The sequence below is a fragment of the Triturus cristatus genome, chromosome 11, assembly GCF_964204655.1.
Source record: "Triturus cristatus chromosome 11, aTriCri1.1, whole genome shotgun sequence".
Taxonomy (NCBI): Eukaryota; Metazoa; Chordata; class Amphibia; order Caudata; family Salamandridae; genus Triturus; species Triturus cristatus.
The window spans coordinates 224,786,533-224,803,160 of record NC_140594.1 but is presented as its reverse complement, the minus strand read 5'-3'; the positions used below and the strand labels follow the sequence as shown (position 1 = coordinate 224,803,160).

The 16,628-nt window shown below is 48.0% G+C and overlaps 1 protein-coding gene across 7 annotated transcripts in view; it reads left to right on the top strand.

Annotated features, from left to right (window-relative positions):
* Positions 1-16,628, top strand: part of GIT2 (GIT ArfGAP 2) — a 668,976-nt gene that overhangs the window by 587,898 nt on the left and 64,450 nt on the right. For 3 of the 7 annotated variants that reach the window (XM_085633299.1, XM_085633296.1, XM_085633295.1), the window contains one exon: positions 663-788. The exons of the other annotated variants lie outside the window; for them this stretch is intronic. In XM_085633299.1, the coding sequence (XP_085489425.1) occupies positions 663-788 (126 nt within the window). The remainder of the gene's footprint in view (positions 1-662; positions 789-16,628) is intronic. 7 annotated transcript variants of the gene reach the window in all.

The following is a 16,628-nucleotide window of genomic DNA, read 5'->3' as shown; positions in this document are numbered from 1 at the left end:
TTTATCCATACATTCAGCAGGCCCTACTGTATATGTTCTCAGACCCATGTGGAGGATCCTTTTGTAGCTGTGTCCTGCAGGACTTCCTGGTGTGAAGTCCATTCCTCACAACCCACCCCTTTGAGGGACATAGCTTTTTTATTGACAACAAGGTGAGGAATCTGTGGTTACAAGTATCTCTCCGAAGAACAAGTTACTTGCCTCTGCTAACAATGTGTCTAGTGGATACTTCAGCTTACCGCAGATTCCTCACCATCCGCCTTCCTCCAGGTTCTGTAAACTGGAATTCTTCTGAAACAACCAGGTCCCAAGTTAGATTTGACATACTCTTGATGTATCAGTTTGCAGTCACACACTTTGTTTGATGGCACGGAAAATGTCTTTGAGTAACTGATGTCCTCATGCACAACGCCTCTTACTGGCACACAGAAACTAATACAGAGAGTTTCCAGAAACCAGTCTGGCGCCTGGGCATAATAACAAGGTGAGGAATCTGCAGTTAGATCAATTATCCTCTAGAAAGAGCATATCCAAATGTAAATAACTTGTTCTTCTTATAGCCTAAAATGCAGTGTTTAGCCACTTGTGCTCATTTCATTCTTCTTTTCCCTCTCATTTTGGTTTCTCTGTTACTGTTTTTGTCCATCAACTTCTCTGTCTAGACCTTTTGAGCGTGAAAGCATGCGCAGGCTCAGGCACAGCCTCGGTTGTTTCAGTACACTGGTTCCTTGGGCTGAGAAAGCTCCGTTGCAGCCACTGACCCTTCAGCAGCCTGACCCAACATCTTGGTATTCTGGCCTCTGTCCCTGCCTTCCAGGCACAGTGCCCTTTCTATTTTGTTTGTTTTTATTCTGTTTCTTTACCTTTTTGGTTCTGGTGCATGAACAAAACAGGGACCATTTAGTATTATAGATGAAAGTTAAGCATCTTGTAGAATGATTTTATTTAATAGAATGCAGTTACTTTTCTATGATAAAATAGCAATTGAAATGTAAAGGACAGAGCCCTAAATGAAATTAACAGAAAACGTAGTTTTCTTTTTAATGTATTGTCCTGAAAGGTTTATCAAACAGCATGGTGATATGTCAATATTAATACTTTTCATCACTAGAATGCCATTGATCAATTTTGTTTGAGGATTAACTCTGTTTTGCATGAGACTAAAGCCACTGTGTTCTGTGCAAGCCTCGGATTAGGTTAAAGGAAAAAAGGCACTCCATCTAGTTTTGGATGCCAAAAATAAAAAGTATGTGCACCTTTAGTCAGTAACTTGTGCCAGGTCATTAATGCAAACTTTTCGAACATAGAACTTTCATGTTCAGTTACACTTTCACTTTGTCATTTGTTCCTGCTTGAACTGTGTACATCAGGACACAAAGTTCTAGCCTTGCTAACATTAGCTATGAAATGTGAGAAATGGTTGCAGCTCAGAGATTGTTTTATTTTATAGCAGTGAAGAAAATTATGAAAACGTATTAAGGCGTATTTCGCCCAGGGAATGTGCCCTATAAGACACGGTATATAAATTACTAACAAGATCTGGGCTAAGCATAATGTACTCTGAGTTATAAGCTACGATATGATAAACGTGTGTGATTTGTTTAGCTTTCACCATATTTGCTGGAGGGCCTCCAAATGAGAGTGACTTCAAAAGTCTTTCTAGGAGTTGATACTGTTTAGCAATTTAGATATTAACTATTGATCCAACAAATAACAGCAGTAGTCATGCCATCCCCACTGGACCATTTTGTGTGATCCTGGAAAACGACTTCATCTTCATGCTGTTCCAGTCTCAAATCTGTTAAAATCGAAAGCCCTTAGGAAAGAGCTAAACGCTGGTATGAAGACCTCAGACCTCTGAAGTGTATATTTTTTTTATTTGACGCTAATGGTGCATTGTAAATGTGTGTTTTTGTCTGTGTGATGCCTCAGGTGGAAACTCATTATAGTCATTTGACTCTATACCTGAATTTCAATATTTGTCAATGTTAGGAGTACTTGTAGTCTTATTAAATGTCAATATGATGCCCTCTATGAATAACAGGACTGGAGAGCATTAGGGTGTTTTGTGCCACTTTCTGGCCACTTCAAACTACTTTGTGAAAGACAGTGATAACATAAGTTTCTTCTCAGGCTGAAAATGGCATATGATGCGATCTTAGAGCTGGGAAATGGCAAGACCTTCTTAATGAAAAATCAGCTGTAAGTAGTCATGATTAGGATCTTTTTGTCTGCCATAGCCCAATCCCTGGGATTAGTCTTGTTCAGACGTACTATACTAAATGCTGCCTTGAAGATTGTTTTTTTATTTAGGGCTATTGAACTTAAACAAGTTTGAACTGCACCCTAAATGGCACTCTCATTAACAGACCACCGGCTCCGCACACCAGTTTCACTGACACCATCACAAACTTTGTTGCACCATTTGGTCTCGATATTAGCAATTACATCGCACTCAGGGGCCTGAACTTCCACATGGAAGACCACACTGACCTCAACACAAGAGCACTCATTGAAGACCTTGGAAGCCCGGGTCTCACCCAACGAGCAAAAGGACCTGCCCACACCGTCAGACACCTCCTGGACCCTACTTTCACCAATATCAGCAGCAACGGGGCTGACGAGACCACACCAGTTCCCTGGTCAGACCATGCCCTCGTCAAATTCAGAATTCCCTTCCCACCCCCGTTCCAATGCACATGCACCACTGCCAGACAAGCCCACTGAAAAAAGAACAGCATCACTGACAAGGACTAAACTGCCACTCAGCACCCATGGACCAGAGCACAGCAACAGCTTCCCAAAAGGCTTCAAGAACTTCAACTATTAGACCACCTTCTGTCCCAGCTCCCTGGTCTCCCTCAAAAACAACAATACAACAGGATCCAGACCTCCGGACAGTTGGTACACAGAGGAACTGAGACTGATGAAATGCCACTGCAAACAACTGGACCGCCAATGTAGAATGAGCCGGGACAATGCTCACAGTAGCACGTCGAAATCCACCCTGAAACACTACCATCAAACAATCCTGACTAATAAACGCTCTGCTCTGGCAAACCTCATCAGTGCCAGATCCAACAGAAGCAAAGAAATCTTTGCCATGGGATAGATTTCACCTTTCCATCGGCCATCTCTGACCTGATTACTCCCTTGCAGGACCTCTGCAAAACTCTCTCTCAATTCTTCAGCAACAAAATCACCGCCATTTACAGCAACTTCAACCTTCAACTGGACCCTACGGACATCACCCAGCGCCTCCCGATCTTATCCAAAGAACCAGTGCTAGCCACATGGCCTGTCATCACCCCGAAGGAAGCCGCCGCCACCATTAAATTCTTCCACTCAGGGGCCCCATCAGACCCCTTTCCCCACCACGCCTATTCCAAAGGATTGCAACCCATCAGTGCCACATTTACACCCATTCTGAATGCCTTCACTTCTTCTGCAACCTTTCCAGATACTTGGAAACTCACAGTTGCCCTCCTAATGCTGTAGAAACCCTCTGCAGACCAGTCAACGCTTGCCAACTACAGACAAATCTCCCTGCTACCTATCTTAGAGAAAATCATTAACAGAGGCCTTGATGACCACCAACTCCATGACACCACTCACTTTCAAACCCAACCATGGCACAGAAACTGTACTCATTGCTGCCATGGATGATAGCCACATGAATCTGCGCACAAGAGACACAGCGGTCCTCACTCTCCTGGACCTCTCAGCAGCATTTGACACAGTCTCCTACCCATCCTCATCCAATACCTTCATGACATTGGAATCGAAGAGCACATTCTCAGATGAATCTGCACCTTCCTGACTGGAAGGACCCAGTCAGTCAGTCTGGCACTGTACACCTCGGGTGCCAGCAACCTCCTACTCAGAGTTTTGCAACCTTCCTCTCGGGTCTGACCCTCTTCAAGGCATACATGATCTCTCTAGCCAGCATCATCCGCTCTCATGATAATATTTCTCCTAAGTCAACAACACGCAGCTCATTTTCTTTCACAAGGACTTGACACCCAGTAACCAAATTAAGTTCAATGCCTGCATGACTGAAATCACTAACTGGATATGAAGAGTAACTATCTAAAGCTGAACTCCAAAAAGACCAAATTGTGATCTTCGGGAAAAGCACATAACCATGGGTCTCCTCCTGGTGGCCAACAGCCTGGTCACCAGGAACCTCTGGATCATCATCAACAGCAAACTCTGCATGACTGCCGAATTCAATGCCTTCATCGCCTTATGTATCGTACCCTAAAGATGCTAAGGAAGATTTTCAAATGGCTCCCAATTAGCACCAGGAAAACTGTCACACATGCTCAAGTTTCCAAGCAAGCAGGATTACGGAAACAACCTTTATGCCATGATCAACAAAAACTCACCAGGTGGTTGCAGACCATTCAGAAATCGGCAGCCAGAATGAAAATTTTCCTAGCTATCGTAACGGAAAGTTTCAATTCTATTAAGGACTCGGAGGCGAGGATTATGCCTTCTTTCTTCGCTTTATTAAACAACAGCAGCGTTAGAAGAAACTAACAAAAACTACCTTTCCCATGAACCATTGGGAAAAATGTAGTCACAACAACAGAGTAATAACAACCAATCAAGACAGAGACAGTGTCCAATCAGGGCTCCTCGGTAACTGTATAGTCCCTTGTTAGTGTCCTGTCCTCCTCTTTCGGAGCGCGAAGACAGCCCAATCCTCATGTTCAGGAATCCTGTTTGTGGGTCTCTGATCCTGAAACAAACAAGAGCGCATTACCAGAGGAAACAACAACCCTAGGTATCAGGTTTCAGGAAAGAAAACAATATCAACAATTCTTAAGTCATGCATGAGAAAGCAACACAGTGACCGCCAAAGGGGAAAACAACATACCTACCTCCATACGGGGAGGGATCTCTTCCAAGAGCACAGGGCGGGATAATCCTCGCCTCCGAGTCCTTAATAGAATTGAAACTTTCCTTTACGATAGCTAGGAAAATTTTCATTCTATGTCAGGACTGGAGGCGAGGATTATGCTTGTTTAAAGCTTGCCCACAACCAAATGCGCCATATTTAGAATTGGCTTGAAATAAAACCGCTTGAAGGTAGAATCTGAGGACCAATCCGCAGCATTGAGGATGTCCTCCAAGCGAGCGCCCAGACCGAACGCCTTGGATGCCATGGCCCCTCTTGCCGAGTGGGCTCCAAAAAGTCCGAGGCTGATGCCTGCTTCTTGAATCACCCACCGAACCCATCTGGCTATGGTGGGTGAGGATACCGCCTTAAAGGGTTTCCGGAGCGCAATGAGAAGCTGACGTTCTCCCGGAGGACGGTACTCACTCGTCATTTCCTCATACGCTTTAAGACAGCGAACCACGCACAGCTTCGGTGAATCTGAAAATTCCGGGTAAGAAATGACCCTTGTGTGGCACTTTGTTCGTCGTGAAAGTGTAAACGTCACTCCCTCCGGAGTGAACATGCGACCGGAGATATCAAGAGCTCGTACATCAGAGACTCTCCGGCAAGACACCAGGCAAAGGAGTATTGCCAGCTTAGCCGACAACTCCTTACGGGATAAAAAACTGTTAGGCTGCCATGAAAGGAAAAGATTCAACACCTGATTAACATCCCATAAAGCCGAATATCTCGGCTCTGGTGGTAAAAAAAGACGGATACCTCTTAATAGTCTGCAGACCAACGGGTGTTCCCCCACCGAGGATCCCCCCACCGGGCTATGGCCAGAGGAAATTGCAGATCTGAAAGTGTTTATAGACCTGTAGGCCATACCGTCTGAAGCAAGCCTTGCCAAAAAATTCACGATGTGGACCACGTCCGCGACCAGGGGATCGAGACCCCTTCGCAAACACCAACGGGACCATCTGCCCCACGCGGACCTGTATCTCTTAATCGTACTGTCCGCCCATGCCTTGGAGATGAGCTCCTCAGCCGCTCGCGAAAGGCCTGGGGTTTGCCATCTGCCCCTGAAATCCTCCACGCCATGAGCCACAGCGAATTGGTGGACGCTAGGGGATGAGGAGCGCCGAACGGATCCTTGAGAAGATGAGGAAACCGGGGGAGTAGGATTGGAAAATCCCATGAAAGTTCCAGAAGAACTGGAAACCACACTTGAGACCTCCAAAGCGGGGTGATTAGGACTAAGTCCGCTCGCTGCCGGCGGACTTGTGCAGTTGAGCGGGTGATCATCGCAAACGGAGGGAACGCATAGCCCCGCTCTTTGCTCCAATCTTGGAGAAATGCATCCGTGGCTGCCGCCCGGGGATCGGGTCTCCAACTGAAAAACTTCGGGAGTTGATGGTCCAGACGGGACGCGAAAAGATCTACTGTGAACGGACCCCAAAGGTCGTCGAGGGACGCAAAGACTGAGACGTCCAGCTTCCACAGGCTGGTATCCCGAAAGTGGCGCGAGTGGAAATCTGCCTCCACGTTGTCGCGGCCCGGCAGGTATTCCGCTGTGACGGAAACGTGACTGTCTAGGCAGTATTGCCACAAACTTGCTGCCAGATCCGACAGCGCCTTCGATTTTGTGCCACCTAGGTGGTTGATATAACGGACTGCTGAAATGTTGTCCATTTTGAGGAGCACGCATGACTGCACCGACTCTCTCGTCCAGCATCTGACGGCAAACGAGCCCGCCAGTAGTTCGAGACAATTGATATGTAATCTCTGTTCTGCGGGAGACCACAAACCCCCCGTAGAAAGGTCCCCGCAACGCGCGCCCCAACCGAGTCTGCTTGCGTCCGACTCGATAACCAGATCCGGAACGGAGCCGAAGATTGCTCTCCCGTTCCATGCCTCCATGTGCGTTAACCACCATTGGATCTCCTCCCGAGCCTCGTTGGACAAGAGGACCTTGTGGGAGTATGGAAATCCCTTCCGTAGGAAGAAAGCCTTGAGGCGCTGAAGGGCCCTGTAGTGTAGAGGGCCCGGGAAGATAGCCTGAATTGAAGCTGACAGGAGACCTACCACCCGAGCCAACTGACGAAGGGAAACGCGGCGGCTGGCCAAAACCCGCCGCAACTCGTGACGAATCTTCGCCAGTTTTCTGTTTGGCAGACTTAGAGTAGAGGAGGAGGAGTCGATGACGAACCCCAAGAAGGTGACGGTCCGGGCGGGATGAAGGAGAGACTTCTTCCCATTGATCACAAACCCAAGATCCTGCAACAGAGTTACTGTCATCTGAAGCTGCTCTGTCAACAGACGAGGACACGCCGCCATCAAGAGAAGATCGTCTAGGTAAACGATCAGTCTTATCCCTCGAGCTCTCAGGAATTCCACCACTGGTTTGAGCACCTTGGTGAAGCACCAGGGAGCCGAAGAGAGACCGAAAGGCAGGACGTTGAATTCGTAAACTTGACTCCGCCAGGCAAACTGGAGAAACCTGCGATGTGGTTGAAAAATTGGGACCACCAGATAGGCGTCCTTCAAGTCCAGGCGGACCATCCAGTCGTGAGGTCGAAGGATATCTCGAAGGAGATGAATGCCCTCCATTTTGAAATGGCGGTAAACCAACCACCCATTGAACTCGCTTAGGTTGATAACCGGGCGCTTGCCCCCGTCGGTCTTGTCGACCAAAAAGATGTTGCTGAGGAAACCGTTCGGATGGGGCGACGTCCGGGAAATGGCGCCTTTGAGTAGAAGGGAGGACACTTCCTCGTCCACCAACTGAGTGTCGGGGAGTGAAAACTGAATGGGACGTGGAGGGACCTTCTGTACCGGATTCCCTATGAATTCTATGTGGAACCCTCTCACCGTCTGAAGCACCCAGGCGTCGTGCGTGATAGACAGCCAAGCCTCGTAACAACCTGCCAGCCTCCCTCCTATGTTTTGTGGGGAAGAAAGGGAAACACTCACCAGAGTTTGAGTTAGATGCTCCTCCCCTGTATCCTCTGCCTTTGCCTCGGCGACCTCTTGTGGGGTAAAAGTTTCCGAACTTGGACTGATCTTGAAACTGGGCAGGGCCTCTCTGGTTGGATTGGTGATTCTGACGACCGGTCGAGCGGCCCCTCCCTCGACCGGCCCCTCGAAAAACACGAGGAAACACTTTTTTGATTGTGGACTGAGCCCTGTCTAACGAGGTGAAGGTATTTACAAATTTACCTAGCTCCTTAATGAATGGTTCACCAAACAGACCCCCCTGGGCAATGGCCCCCGCCTCCGAATCAGCAAGGTCTCCGAGCTTTGGATCTATCTTGATAAGAAGGGACCTGCGTCTCTCGGTGGACAAGGCGCAATTAGCATTGCCCAAAAAGACTACTACCCGCTGAGCCCAGCCGGATAGTGTTTCAGGTGGTTTCATGGAGCCGGAAGCTTTGGCTTCCTCCGCCATGTCCAAAATTTTTGTGGCGGGCCCAAGGACGTCCAAGAGTTTATCCTGACACGCCCTCCAAGACCTATCAATTCCTTTCTTGGGATCTCTAATAAATTTTTGCAAAAACGTCGACATTCTAGGGTCGATTTCAGGGGTGAGGGCCACCTTACCCTCTAGAGAAGGTCGGGGGCATTACGCCCTAAGACAATTGCGGGCCTCTTTCTCGAGTGGCCTTCGAATATGTTCTGCGACATACGTCGCGACTTTTTCAGCAGGGGTCCAGTCCGAAGACCGTGGGTGCACTATGTCGTTAGGGTCTAACATGTCAGAAAGCAGCGGTAGGGGCTGCGAATCAGAGGGAACCAAAGGAACCTGCAGGGGTTGGGAGGGCCGTGAAGGAAGCCAGGGACGGGAAGGGCTTGAATCAGGATCCGTTGAAGGACCTGGCTGAGGGGAAAGAGCCGGAGCTGGAGGTAGGGAGTCCCCTAAACCCTGAAGAGGTTGACTTTCCATAAAAGCCTGTTTGAGGCGTTCAAAGGCGTCTATATCTACCCCTTTTGCACAAGGACGTTTAGCAGGGGGCGAGCCAGGGCTACCCTGAGATGCTGGGGCCGGTTGAGACCCAAATCTACGCTCCAGGCGAGAAAACGCCTGCTCGATCTTATGTGTAAGTCTGTCCTCCAAAGGCAATATAGCTTGATCCACAGCCTTGTAAATGGAGGTATCCACTGCCTCATAAAAGGCATCCCCCCATGGCACCTCCGCCAAAGGGTCTTCCTCTTCCTCCTGATATTCATCATAGTAATCCATTTTAAGGGAGGAACAGAGGACGCAAGTCTTAGGGCCACAACAGCAATTAAAACAGAGCTGGGTGTCAGCTACTAAAATTTTTTGCGTGGTAGAACCACCAAGCAATAGGGTGACTGACCCAAAAGGGGATAGGGGCTGGTGAACCAAATCTAAATCAAAACCTGGGCAGGCAATCCCGTTTTTATGCAGAGACAAAAGGCTCAAAGGCCAATACTAGACCTCCCTGACAGGAGGCGTCAGCGCTATTGAAGCGTTACCTGACTCATTCCCCTCTCTTGGGGACCGAGCGTTAAGAAAGTAAAGCTGCGAGCAGTTTGTTAACCCTCGCGCGCTAATACGGACCACACAGGCGTTAATCTCTGCCCAGGAGCTCCGCTACACCTCAACGCGCGCGCGTCTCTGACAGACGGTTGAAACCGTCGAGACGCGTCGCGCTCACCTCAGCCTCCCGCGCCCTCAGGCGGCGGGAGGAGCAGAGCAACACACCAGCATTAACAGCCGCGTAGGAGTGACAAAAAAAAAATCATTCCCGCGGCGATAATGTGAAGAAACATCAACGCGCAACACGATACTCAACAAAAGAAGCGAGCGCTAGCAAGAACACGTCATAAATCAATGTGACAGGTAAATCGTTACTGAGCGCCGCATCACGCATAAAGCAAACGCGCTGCGAACAACGTACATATGCACCAAAACCAAGCACAAATTACATTGAAACCAAGTCCCCCCACATAAGAGAACTGAGGAGAACTTAACTGGCTGCGCAGCAGCGAAGAAAGAGGAGGACAAGACACTAACAAGGGACTATACAGTTACCGAGGAGCCCTGATTGGACACTGTCTCTGTCTTGATTGGTTGTTATTACTCTGTTGTTGTGACTACATTTTTCCCAATGGTTCATGGGAAAAGTAGTTTTTGTTAGTTTCTTCTAACGATGCTGTTGTTTAATAAAGCGAAGAAAGAAGGCATAATCCTCGCCTCCAGTCCTGACATAGAATTCCTCTCAACCTCACATACTACACATCCCACCTGAAGGAACTTCACTGTCTTCCCATTTACAAATGAGCACAATTCAGACTCCTCACTCACACTTTAAAGGTACTGCCTATCGTGACCCAGAAAATCTTAACAATCACATTTGCTTTCAGAACACTTCCAGATTCCTCCGCCTGTTCAGACTATTACTTGCACAAATCCCACTCATATGGAAAACCAGATCATGTGGTTCGACCTCCTCCTCACTTCTTGAAATCTGCTGTAGACCTGTTTTTTCAGTAGTCCCACTAGGCCCTAGGGGTTCCTAGACTCACACCTGCTCAGCGCCAGGATACCCCACAGGGTGATGGTGTGTTCTACAGATCTGCATAACATACATATACATCTTTAAAGCGGACCAAGTTCATTCCAGAGACTAGGGCCAGATAGTAAGGGCTTTTCCGCCATGTTTGTTTTGTTTAGGATTCCTTGGCTCTAAGGTTTTTTGTGGGTAGAAAACAGAAGGCCAGATTTTGCAAATAGATTAGGTCTCCTCTTCAAAAAGGGTTTGTGCATAATACATAACACCTTGAGTTGAGTCTCTTGTTATATTGAGTTGCGGTGAAGTGGTATTAAAGCTGGGTTGGCATTCTTGGCCTTTTGAGATGTAAACATATTTTTGCTGCGAGGTTCTAGATTTCCTTTTGCTGTTTTGCATCTGTTATGTGGGCAATCTGGCGCAGATGTGTTGCAGTAGTCCAATCTCAGTTATTTCATTCATGTGGTTGGCATGTATTTGTATTAGAATGCTTCTCAACTGGTAGGATTGGTATTTTGTTCCACAGTATTGATCTGAAGCATAAAGGGCATTTGTGTGTCAAATACAAACACCAGAATGTTTAGGTTACCGTTCAAGAAAAGAAACCCTTCCTTCATCTAGGTGAATTGATACACTCACTAATGTTACTTTGGTTCCCATATCTCCTCTTGAGCCAGAGGGTGTGAACTGCAACCTGAGGTGGTATGTTGTGAGGACCTGGACAAGAATAGCATTTAGGGGTGATGATGCCCCCTATTACTGCTCATAGGTACTGGTCTTATGACTGTTTTCTAGCTGGATTCAGTGGTGCCTGTCCTATCTGGCTTGTGGCTAAGGAGCAGATCCAGTGCAGTGCTGTACAGAACACTCCAACTCACATATGCAGCTGATGTAAATAAATCTGGCAATTCACTCTATTTTATGTGGGAGTGACTTAAAGGAGGTTCAGGGCCACTTGCAGCTCCTCATCTGTAGCTGTTAGTGGTCCTCTGGATTTATGTTTACATACTCTTTTGCTCTCTGGAGTCTGAAGTCAGTTGATTGTGGTGAAGGTTGTTGACTTCCTTGTGCTTCTGAAGTTTTGTTTAGGAAATGCCGAATAGCGATTGGTCAATAGAGGAACTTGTGGAAGTTAGTCATTATTCAGTTTGTGGCAATTAAGAGCAACTGTGCAGAAGAATTATTTGATCTAGGACACGTAACATGGAAGATCCGAGATGCTTAGAACTTCGATTTGTTTTACTCACTTTCACATTTAAAAGTACTTGCATTTTAAACCACTTACATAATCTGCAGTGTAACATCTTGTTCTGCATTCATGAAGTTCTCTGAACTTTGCCCTGTAGTTGTAATGTGCTGTGAAGTCTTTGAATACACCTGACAAAAACAAGTGAGATACAATTCTCCCAACTTCTTCATGGAAACGTTTTTAAACAGCTTCACAGTGGACATATTTCTTAAATTGCTCCAAAGGTACACATCCCTAATTGTTTATAAATTTAATTAACCTAAAATAACATCTCGACTTCCAAGGTAACAGACCACCATTTTTGTCATTGATGAAGACTTCACATAAGCGTTTAGGAAGACTTTACTTATTTGGAATGTAGATTCTTATCCAAGTACTATTTTTGGAGTGCCATCACTTTGACGTCTTATCTCAATATCAGCCGCACACATATAATGTACTTAAATGTGCAAAGTGCCATCAATAGTACATTGCTTCCAAGCCCTATCCTAGCTGAACAGATATGTACTGCCAATACCTCTCAATCACATTTTTCTATTTTTTAATCTTAATTTCTGAAAGTTTCTTACTTGTTTGTTCTGTACAAACGCATGCCTTTGCACATATTCACTCGTCCAGTAGGGACTGAGCCTATCTAGTATATTGCATGTATCAGATACGAGAAACAAATTACTTCATCCTAGATCAGTGTCAAATCAGTGAACTATAGATGAAAGGTCCACCCCCCCCCACTCCCTTTTTGTTTTGCAAATAGTGTTTCTTATTATGTTTTTGAACTTCAAGTGGCTGATGTTTTCCCAGATGAGAAAAATTCTTAAATGTTATCTCCATGTTATTACTATCCCAGTCCTAATCATTCTGTGTGTGAAGACCCCACACAATTTAAACTTCTAGCATTCTACAAGGTAATACATTAAAAGGCCTTTCAAGTGTGGACTGTACAATGTCAGAGTCAGGTCACCACTAACCTGTAGATTTGAATTCTGCTGTAGGAATGACATGGAATTCACCAGTCTTATTCTCAGACAAGAGTGCAAAACATGCCCTAGACCATGGGTACTCGCAAACATTTTCGCAGGGGCCCCAAAGTTTGATCTTTGGTGTGACCGAGGGCCGCACTGATGTCAGCGGGGGAGGAGGGGTTGTAAAGTGGGTGTAGGGGAAACAAAACATGTATATCTACTGGCTGAACTCAATTGCACAATGTGCAACCAGAAAACTTGGGATAAATCCTGGCTTCTCAACTTGACCAAATTGTGTGACCTTGGGCAATTGCTTTATTTCAATTTCCCTCCTTTTTCTTCATTATAACATATAAAAGGTCCTCGAAATATGACTTTAGGATGGTGCTGTACAAAACCATCTCCTGTGCTTGGATGTAATCAATAATGACATTGTTGGGGGAGGAGCCAAGATGGCGACCGGGACGGCAGCGTAGATTCCCGGCTCCGTGAACCTCCGCATCCCGCACGGATATCCTGCATGAGATCCTTACTCTGCGCTACGAGATCGTGTTCGTAAACGAAAGTGGCAACCGATCGTGTGACTCCGAGGTCTCTGACTGCCGTACAACCGGAGAAATCAGCGGTTGAACTTTGCGGCCCGTGCGGTCCCGAAGCCGGGACCTCGAGTGGACGCCTTGGCCGGGTGGCAGTTGAACAACAGCGGCCTGTGGTGACTGGGTGGAGTCGGTCCACCGAAGCGGAGCTTCCCTCGGCCTGCATTTTGCTGTGGCCGCTCCCCCCTGCTGAGCGTTGCGGACTGATGACATGCCCGGGTGTACAATTCTCGGATTCTGTGGCGATTGCCCCTGCCTTTGACGGTGAGCTGCCCAGACGCCGTCCCTGGCTCGCCCTGATCCTTAAGGGCTGCTCCCGGCTTTCCGCGGGAGCTGGTCCGTGGCGGAGACGACTGTTGCCCGTGACCGCGCAACGGCTGAATCTGTGCCTGCCCCAGGATCCCTGTCTTCAGCGACGTGGACCTTGAGGCGTTGTTCCCGGGGTCCTGGCCCCAATACGAGTCGGGCCTTCCCAGCGGCCATTTTGTCACGATGCAGCCTACCATCCTCTCCGCTGGGACGCAGCGAGACAGGGGGTGTTTGACTTTCGGGAGTGTGGCGGAGCGATCGGAGGGAGCTGCTCTGGGGTACGGCGACCTCCTGGAGGCCCTTGGTGCCCTTCATTACTCCTTGGCTCATGGCGCCGGGATCCTGGGGGGGAAGCTAGATGATGTGGTAACAGCGTTGGGACAGTGGCGGCATGCTGGTCCACAGGTACACAGTGGCTTTCCACACTGCACACAAGAGGAAGATGTTGCGGCCCCCCCGCGATTAGTGTACAGCCGGACACTCCGGACAATATGCTACCGTGTGGTCGGCTAACTGTGGACTTGATCTGTCCCGGAGGTATTGGACCTGAGCGGAAGATGGTGGCCTTGTCCCGTGCGCGGTCTCCGGCGGCCCGGGGACAATTCCAGCAACGTGTGTCTCATTTGGCTGATTCAGCCTGTCTGGACCTTGTGTGCAGCGCAGATCCTGGGGCGGCACTGGAAAAGACACCCCTCCATGAAGCGGTCTGTGCGGATGCTCAGAGACTTCCACCCCACCCGTGTGCGGCGCTTCCCGACTGTTTTTGGACACTCCTGTGCCTTGGGACATCGGACATGGTGCTGGGTCGAGGGGCGGGCATGGGCAGAGTCGCAAAAAGCGGTCAAGGCTGAGGCCGATCCCTCGGGGGTGGTCACCTAGTAGACAGGCGGACTCATGGTTGCGCGCTCTCGTGGTTATTCGCATAGTTGGTGTATAATGCTCCCCATTCCCCCCCCCCCCTTTTTTGATATGGTCGACTTGGTGCTGCTAATTGTTTGCGGGGGGGAGACTTCACCGTGCGGGAGGGAGAAGCCGGGGGTATGTTTTTAAGGCCCTCCTCCAGTTTATTATATTCTTTCCGCCCCCCCGTCTGGGGGGGCTCTTTCTCACTCTCTTTTTTCCCTGTCTCTTCTATATTTCGGGTCTAGTTCCAGGGCGACAGGCACACTGCTGGGGGGTGGGGCCATACTCATTCGCAGAGGTGCAGGGTGGGGGGATGGGGGAGGGGACTCTTTAGTCTTTATCTCTTTTTCCATGGCCTCCTCTTTTTTTCTCTGTTTCTTTTTGCTTATTTTTTCTGGGATCAGTGCGATACACCACCCTGATTGTGAATCGTTTGCTCTTCATGTGTGCCACAGTTTCCGGGGGGTTCGCTGGGCTTTAGGTACGGGGACCTGTAGGCGCAACTATTTTTGATATTTCTCCACATCCGTACTTTCCCGCGCCGGCGCCATTGATTCAATGTATTGCTGCTTATTGTTTACGTCTCTTATCCTTGCCCCTTCTCGCTGTTGGGAAATTGTTTGGCACCTGATCCTACTGTTTTGTCTTATCATCAAATGAAAAACCCTTTCTCTCCTGGTGTCCTACCTGTGCGGCTCATTGGCCGGACTATATTGGATTGAAGACTTCGCTCTCCGAGGTGCCGCCTGTGTTGATATTTGCTTTTATTATCCTGGTTACTTAGCGGCCGGCCCCGGGGGGTTGTAGGCCCATACGTGTAAATGACTGAAACATCAATAAAGGTTTTTCAAAAAAAAAAAAAAAAAAAAAAAAAATGACATTGTTATCAGGGGTGGGGGAAGGGGGCATGAACATTTCTGAATTCATGTTTGAAAACCATTACTTAAAAAATACTGCTGAATACACTGCTAGAATTCGGTTTATTTACTAAGGTGAAATGGTTCAACAGGTTATATTGAACCATTTAGTTAGTGCTGAGTCAAGTAAACAGCAGCCCAGTGCTGCTGCTGCTGCTCAGGGGGCCTCATGTAAAGGTCAGGAGGGCCGCATGCGGCCCCCAGGCCGTACTTTGAGTATCACTGCCCTAGACTATGCTTGGCACAAACGGTTATGTGGATGGAAGGAGGATAACGATATGAGAGAAGGCACGCATGAGATGTTGGTTTGAAGTCACACAGCTTGTCTTTAAAAAAAAAAAATGTTTTATTGTCCTCATGTCGCCACCGATTAGCACCGATCCGACTCTTTTCCCTTGTGCTCAATATCGGCTTTGGTTCAATCAGATTTACTGGGATATATAGAGTGCATACAGCCCCCCCAGTTTTGCTGAATTGAGGGGTTGTAATCATTGGCCAGAAATATCTTCAGAACTTTATCAAATTCCTAAACCTTCCTTTTCCATTCTCATTATTTCTGCTTCTGTCAAGATATTTAAAGAAAACCACAGATCTCATCCAGGCCTGCCATATAGGGGCCAAAGCTTAGGCCCAGAGCTTACATATCTGAAAGAGACAATTAGTTATGGATTCCTCACCTTAGAATTACCCACAGGGTGTCACACTGGATCCAGAGAATTTTTTCCTCAGCCGTACCTCTGCGCGTCGATAGGTGGCGTCGGTCGACTCCGCTTTAATCTTTGGCGTCGTGGTCACCGGAATGACGTCACAGTATCTACTTAGACGCCGCCCTCGCACGCTGACATCAGTTCTTTCTTTTTCCGTGCCAACCAGAGCAGATCCGGAGAAAGCAGTACCTCAAGTCACTTTTTGACTCCGCTTTTGCGACTTTTGTCAACAACTTTTTTGTTGTTCGACTCCTGGTGAACGGAGGTATGTCACGTTGGACCGACGTCACAAATTGATGTCGGTCACGGATCCGCAACTCTTGTGCCTTTGATGCCTGGAGCATGACCACGACTCGAAGTCGTGCTCCGACTGCTGGGCCATGAACCTGAAGTCTTTGCAGGAGCGTTCCCGAAAGCTTCTCGAGGCCTGGCATTCTGCGCCATTTGAGGTCCCGGTCAAGAGGGAGGACGCGGGACCAGTTGCCGAGCCACCACTTGTCATCGAAGTCTTCGGGTAAGTCCAAGCACAAGAAGAAGTCGAAGAAGCATCTTCGCTGTTAGCG